Raw genomic sequence first — 8,323 nt, 5'->3', positions numbered from 1 at the left:
TCAAGGATACTACCTACCTGTCTTCCTGCTTGAAGATCTGTACGACGTTCATTGTTTAATTGAGAGCTTTCCGGTAGCTGCCCTCTTTCCTATTATTTTCAGTTACTCTGCAGCAGAACACACTTCGTCTGAACCTTGTGTCACCATCTTTGGTAATAGATTGTCAGGTCTCACATTTTCTGTTGTGTTCAGTTTGCCTGATAACTTTTTCACTTGTATGAAATGGTTTATTGTCGATAAGTATGAAGACAAACACACGTTGCAGATTAAGCTTTTACTGAAGTTTTATAGAGGTTTATCAAAGCTCTACATTGCGCGAAAAGGTGACTCAACAAAATCTTGTTCTGCAACTTATGTCTTTGTCTTCAAGCTTCTTCACATTTTCCTTGTGACATGTGCTCACTGTCATAGCAATAACTCAAAGTCAATATCTTGATATTTTCATTGTTTAGACGGTGAAAAAAATATATTCGCAAAACTGTCTGCTACAGACGCATCTCCCTTGACTTGACGCCAGTGAAGAACACTTGGGCCTGGAAACTGCAGCTACCTTCCCCATTGGTAAAATTTATTTACTACCCGCCCTTCCATTCTCCATGCGCTGTATCACCCTTGCGAATTTAGCATTTTTCTATGAATATAATAATGTTATTAATACAGACGAGTTGTCCTTTCAGAAACACCGCTAGTTCAATTTTCCCGATTTTTAACGTTTTCCGTCAAAATAACACTGACTAGAATTTTGCCCCCATCCCAACCATCTGAAAGGCCGTCTTTTTTTTTTTCAAACAGGATCAGTGGCGCATCGGGGTGTCGTCCCTGCTAGCTCACGCCCTGGGTCTTCGGCCCTTCAAAGACGTATTCTGGTCTTCGCGGGAGAACGTGAACAATATCTACAGTGATTGTGAATATGTGCTGCCGGACGAGGAACACCCGGGGAAATTCATATATCAGTATGGAGGCAGAGTCAACATTACTGGTATGACGACATTTATTCTGTCACAGTATCGTGGCTATAATAATTCACAACTATCCCAAAACTTCGAGACAAAAACAGGCGATGTTACAGTCAAGTAACGTCGTCTGGTTTCTTCTCCAGTTTGAATAACAAACGAATTCTGGAAGGATTAGTTCATTTATTGAAATTAACTTATACCTTACCAAAAACTAGCCAACCATAAAGTATAAAAATCTTTAGATGAAACAATAGTAATTAGAGTATCGTGTAAACAGTTAAAGAAGGACTAGATATTCCAGCAACCTTTATAAACGCTGCCAGAGATATCTGAAGATCTACATACCTTTGGCGGCCCCTGGAAAGATTAGAGTAGGTTAGTTTGTGTTCAGAAGGAATAATGTTTCTTCTAGAGAGTGCAGCAGTGATCCTACATATTTCAAGCAGCCTTTAACAGACGTAGTTTAGCTTAGGTTAGACAAAATCATTAATTAATGTCTCTTCTGGAGAATAAGAATGATGTTCGGTATCTGTGGCAGCCTCTGGCAAGCCTTGCGTACCCTGGAGGAACTTCGGTTGGGATGACCTTTACTACACCAGCGACCTGTGTGAGAATCTGTGTAAGAACCCTCAGAACATCAGGGACGGTGCTTTCTGCTACACAAAGGCATCTTTTGGTGAGATTCGAAAAATTTCCTTGAACTAAAATCGCTATAAAATATTAAAATTCATGAACAATAAGTCACAATATTGCGACTGCAATAACTCACAAATAGACTGGACCATATATATTGTATATTGTATTTCATGCGTCCGGTAATCACGACCCTGTCTCTGACCAGTCAGTCTGTTGGTGATGGCTTCTGTTACAATACAAAATGTTTTGAAATATGGAGTTTGGAGTGAGCAAATTTCTTTGTTACAAAAAATGCAGAAACCTATTATCTGTTTCAATATTTTCATGTCTTGTTGATGTTTATCTCGTGTTAATTTTGTGCAAGTGACGGAGTGGTTTCCTGACTAAGTGATAACACCTTCGGCTCATAACCGAAATACCTAGGTTTGATCCTGGGGCAGGTGGAGATGTTGGGCACGTATGTTTAAAATAAGTAGGTACCTCTACCAGTAAATAGGTTCCTAGGTGTTAACCAATTATTGTGGATCTCATTCTAAGGATAAAGACCCAAATGATCCCTGTGAAAATAAGCCACACTGGCTTTCTTGGGTTATGCTGGGTTACTAAGCCCCTAGGTTAATAATGTGAATAATTTTCTTCATCTCCATTAGATATACCGGAGGAGGAGTGGGAGTGGGAGTACTGCAACGTGCCCAGGTGTAACTACGACTGCTACGTTTTCAACGGCAGTTTGTACGTAGGTGACCAAAACGTCACTCAGAGCGGACAAGCTTGTGTCGACTGGGCTGGCGACCACGGTATCCACGGCGCTGTGTGTCGTAACCCAGACAATGAGGTGGCCCCGTGGTGCTACGTGACGGACGACCACTCTCGCACAGACTACTGCAACAATAAGTGCCCAGAGCCGGTGGAACTCAACTCTCATCTGCAGAGCGCTGTCTCGACACTTAGTGGCGGACCCGTGGGCGTGGGCGATGAAACCCACAACCTCAATGTTGAGCTCATTATGAAGTCTTGCAACGCAGAAGGAAGGTTGTTGCACCCGACGAAGCCCCTGACGGTAGTTGACGGGTACTTCTTCTCCTCAGATTATCGTGAAGTATGGACAGGTTACAGTATCATTGGGGAGTATATTTTCGGAATAATTTTCCTCGCAGAAGTCGACAAGACGCTGCAGATGACACCTTCCCAGCTGAATTTAGAGAATGCCTTTACCACCAACACTTTCTTGTTCAGTAACTACCCTGAAGACCTTACGTATTCGCAAAATGTGTCCCCTGGCCAGACCATCGATCTTTTGGCCTGTGGTGGATCCCTCAATTTCTGTCTCCTGTACACGTCACCGGCCTTGCAAACAGATCTAGGAGAACTCTTTATCCTGGGTGAGAGGGAGAAGTGGGTGCCTGTCTCACCCCACAGACTCACGGAGATCACATTGTCTTCAACCTCCGTGGCTGTGTCCGTGAGTGGCGTGCAGGGAGAGGCTGTCACCATAGCCTTCCTCGAGAACACTGTCTTCACTGTAACCTGCAACTTCCTGCAAACTGGCATCATGATCATTGACACGGCAAAGCGTACCTGCGAATAATTGTTCATACTATTGACACTATTTGATAATGACGGTTGTGACAGTCATTAATGGCAGCTGTAACACTTGTATTACAATGACTGTAACATGTGAATGACACCTGCTTCCTGGTAACACATTGTTCACCTCTAGTAAGTCTTGATGATAACATCTGTCAACATCATCGTGCATGTAGTCAACTTATCTACACATGACACTCGTCAGTGGCACTTGTGAAGTACCTAGCTAGTACTCACATGTAACTTTTATCAGACACTTTACAGTAACACTTGCTAATGACAGCTGTTTGCAAACTCTTAGAATAACACCTGTCACTGACATCTGTTACTGGCACATGTCATTGAAACCTGTCACTGACACATGTCACTGACACATGTCACAAACACCTGTCACTGACACCTGTCACTGACACCTGTCACTGACACCTGTCACAGACACCTGTCACTGACACCTGTCACTGACACATGTCACTGAAACCTGTCACTGACACCTGTCACCGACACCTATCACCGACACCTGTCACTGACACCTGTCACTGACACCTGTCTCTGATACCTGTCACTGACACCTGTCACTGACACCTGTCACTGACACCTGTCACTGACATATATCACTGATACCTGTCACTGACACCTGTCACTGACACCTGTCACTGACACATGATACTGACACCTGTCACTGACACCTGTCACTGACACCTGTCACTTACACATGTCACTGACACCTGTCACTGACACCTGTCACTGATACATGTCATTGATACCTGTCACTGACACCTGTCACTGACACCTGTCACTGACACCTGTCACTGACATATATCACTGATACCAGTCACTGACACCTGTCACTGACACCTGTCACTGACACATGATACTGACACCTGTCACTGACACCTGTCACTGACACCTGTCACTTACACATGTCACTGACACCTGTCACTGATACATGTCATTGATACCTGTCACTGACACCTGTCACGTACACCTGTCACTGACACATTTCACAGACACCTGTCACGTACACCTGTCACTGACACATGTCACAGACACCTGTCACTGACACCTGTCACTGACACCTGTCACACATGTCACTGACACATGTCACTGACACCTGTCACTGACACCTGTCAGTGACACCTGTCACGTACACCTGTCACTGACACATTTCACAGACACCTGTCACTGACACCTGTCACTGACACATGATACTGACACCTGTCACTGACACCTGTCACTGACACCTGTCACTAACACCTGTCACTGACAACTGTCTCTGACACCTGTCACTGACACCCGTCAATGACACCTGTTACATACACCTGTCACTGACACCTGTCACTGACGCCTGTCACTGACACTTGTCACAGACACCTGGCACTGACACCTGTCACTTACACATGTCACTGACACCTGTCACTGACACCTGTCAGCTGACACCTGTCACTGACGCCTGTCACTGACACATGATACTGACACCTGTCACTGACACCTGTCACTGACACCTGTCACTTACACATGTCACTGACACCTGTCACTGACACCTGTCACTGACACCTGTCAGTGACACCTGTCACGTACACCTGTCACTGACACATTTCACAGACACCTGTCACTGACACCTGTCACTGACACATGATACTGACACCTGTCACTGACACCTGTCACTGACACCTGTCACTTACACATGTCACTGACACATGTCATTGACACCTGTCACTGACACCTGTCAGTGACACCTGTCACGTACACCTGTCACTGACACATTTCACAGACACCTGTCACTGACACCTGTCACTGACACATGATACTGACACCTGTCACTGACAACTGTCTCTGACACCTGTCACTGACACCCGTCAATGACACCTGTTACATACACCTGTCACTGACACCTGTCACTGACACCTGTCACTGACACTTGTCACAGACACCTGTCACTGACACCTGTCACTGACACATGATACTGACACCTGTCACTGACACCTGTCAGCTGACACCTGTCACTGACGCCTGTCACTGACACTTGTCACAGACACCTGTCACTTACACATGTCACTGACACCTGTCACTGACGATTGTCACAGACACCTATCACTGACACCTGATACTGACACCTGTCACTGGCACCTATATCACTGACATCTGTCACTTACACATGTCACTGACACCTGTCACTGACACATGTCACAGTCACCTGTCACTGACACCTGTCACTGACACCTGTCACTGACACATGTCATTGACACCTGCCACTGACAGCTGATACTGACACCTGTCACTGACACCTGTCACTGACACCTGTCACTGACACCTGTCACTGACAACTGTCTCTGACACCTGTCACTGACACCTGCCACTGACACCTGTCACACACCTGTCACATACACCTGTCACATACACCTGTCACTGACACCTGTCACTGACACCTGCCACTGACACCTGTCACTGACACCTGTCACTGACACCTGTCACAGACACCTGTCACTGACACCTGTCACTGACACCTGTCACTGACATATATCACTGATACCTGTCACTGACACCTGTCACTGACACCTGTCACTGACACATGATACTGACACCTGTCACTGACACCTGTCACTGACACCTGTCACTTACACATGTCACCGACACCTGTCACTGACACCTGTCACTGATACATGTCATTGATACCTGTCACTGACACCTGTCACTGACACCTGTCACTGACATATATCACTGATACCTGTCACTGACACCTGTCACTGACACCTGTCACTTACACATGTCACTGACACCTGTCACTGACACCTGTCACTGATACATGTCATTGATACCTGTCACTGACACCTGTCACTGACACATGATACTGATACCTGTCACTGACACCTGTCACTGACACCTGTCACTTACACATGTCACTGACACATGTCACTGACACCTGTCACTGACACCTGTCAGTGACACCTGTCACGTACACCTGTCACTGACATATTTCACAGACACCTGTCACTGACACCTGTCACTGACACATGATACTGACACCTGTCACTGACACCTGTCACTTACACATGTCACTGACACCTGTCACTTACACATGTCACTGACACCTGTCACTGACACCTGTCACTGATACATGTCATTGATACCTGTCACTGACACCTGTCACTGACACCTGTCACTGACACCTGTCACTGACATATATCACTGATACCTGTCACTGACACCTGTCACTGACACCTGTCACTTACACATGTCACTGACACCTGTCACTGACACCTGTCACTGATACATGTCATTGATACCTGTCACTGACACCTGTCACTGACACATGATACTGATACCTGTCACTGACACCTGTCACTGACACCTGTCACTTACACATGTCACTGACACATGTCACTGACACCTGTCACTGACACCTGTCAGTGACACCTGTCACGTACACCTGTCACTGACACATTTCACAGACACCTGTCACTGACACCTGTCACTGACACATGATACTGACACCTGTCACTGACACCTGTCACTTACACATGTCACTGACACATGTCAATGACACCTGTCACTGACACCTGTCAGTGACACCTGTCACGTACACCTGTCACTGACACATTTCACAGACACCTGTCACTGACACCTTTCACTGACACATGATACTGACACCTGTCACTGACACCTGTTACATACACCTGTCACTGACACCTGTCACTGACGCCTGTCACTGACACTTGTCACAGACACCTGTCACTGACACCTGTCACTTACACATGTCACTGACACCTGTCACTGACACCTGTCAGCTGACACCTGTCACTGACGCCTGTCACTGACACTTGTCACAGACACCTGTCACTGACACCTGTCACTTACACATGTCACTGACACCTGTCACTGACTATTGTCACAGTCACCTGTCACTGACACCTGTCACTGACACCTGTCACTGACACCTGTCACTGACACATGTCATTGACACCTGTCACTGACACCTGCCACTGACAGCTGATACTGACACCTGTCACTGACACCTGTCACTGACACCTGTCACTGACACCTGTCACTGACACCTGTCTCTGACACCTGTCACTGAGACCTGCCACTGACACCTGTCACATACACCTGTCACTGACACCTGTCACTGACACCTGTCACAGACACCTGTCACTGACACCTGCCACTGACACCTGTCACTGACACCTGTCACTGACACCTGTCACAGACACCTGTCACTGACACCTGTCACTGACACCTGTCACTGACACCTGTCACTGACACCTGTCACTGACACCTGTCACTGACACCTGTCTCTGACACCTGTCTCTGACACCTGTCAATGACACCTGTCAATGACACCTGTCACTGACACCTGTCACTGACACCTGTCACTGACACATTTCACAGACACCTGTCACTGAAACCTGTCACTGACACCTGTCACTGACACCTGTCACTGACACCTGTCACTGACACCTGTCACTGACACCTGTCACTGACACCTGTCACTGACACCTGTCTCTGACACCTGTCACTGACACCTGTCAATGACACCTGTCACATACACCTGTCACTGACACCTGTCACTGACACATTTCACAGACACCTGTCACTGAAACCTGTCACTGACACCTGTCATTGACACCTGTCACTGACACCTGTCACTGACACCTGTCACTGACACCTGTCACTGACACCTGTCACTGACACCTGTCCCTGACAAGTGTAGCACCAGAATCAATCACAACTCAAGGCTTCAACAATGTCTCGTATATTAACACTGAATTATTTATCTTCACCTTTACAAGCCCATCATATTATAGCATCTTCAAAGAGACACATACAGCCATAACCTACACAAAATATCCTACTTTGGACAAATAAAAAGAGAATTTAAGAAAGTTTTTTTCTCAGACGTTTCTAGGTCAATTAAACATGCGGAACACATCTGCATAATATATATATATATATATATATATATATATATATATATATATATATATATATATATATATATATATATATATATATATATATATATATATATATATATATATATATATATATATATATATATATATATATATATATATATATATATATATATATATATATATATATATATATATATATATATATATACATATATATATATATGTGTGTGT

At 45.3% G+C, this 8,323-nt stretch overlaps 1 protein-coding gene across 1 annotated transcript; it reads left to right on the top strand.

Moving 5' to 3' along the window:
- Positions 1-792: 792 nt before the first annotated feature.
- Positions 793-8,059, top strand: LOC138852242 (uncharacterized; the record flags this gene model as incomplete). The annotated part of the gene is given in 3 exon segments (XM_070081988.1): positions 793-979; positions 1,495-1,632; positions 2,243-8,059. Coding segments are annotated over 3 exon segments (1,263 nt in total), but the record flags the coding sequence as incomplete, so codon positions are not given.
- Positions 8,060-8,323: the final 264 nt, after the last annotated feature.

This window comes from Cherax quadricarinatus, unplaced genomic scaffold, assembly GCF_038502225.1.
Source record: "Cherax quadricarinatus isolate ZL_2023a unplaced genomic scaffold, ASM3850222v1 Contig5745, whole genome shotgun sequence".
Taxonomy (NCBI): Eukaryota; Metazoa; Arthropoda; class Malacostraca; order Decapoda; family Parastacidae; genus Cherax; species Cherax quadricarinatus.
Note: the sequence above shows the minus strand (reverse complement) of the source record. Positions and strands in the feature narration are given on the sequence as shown.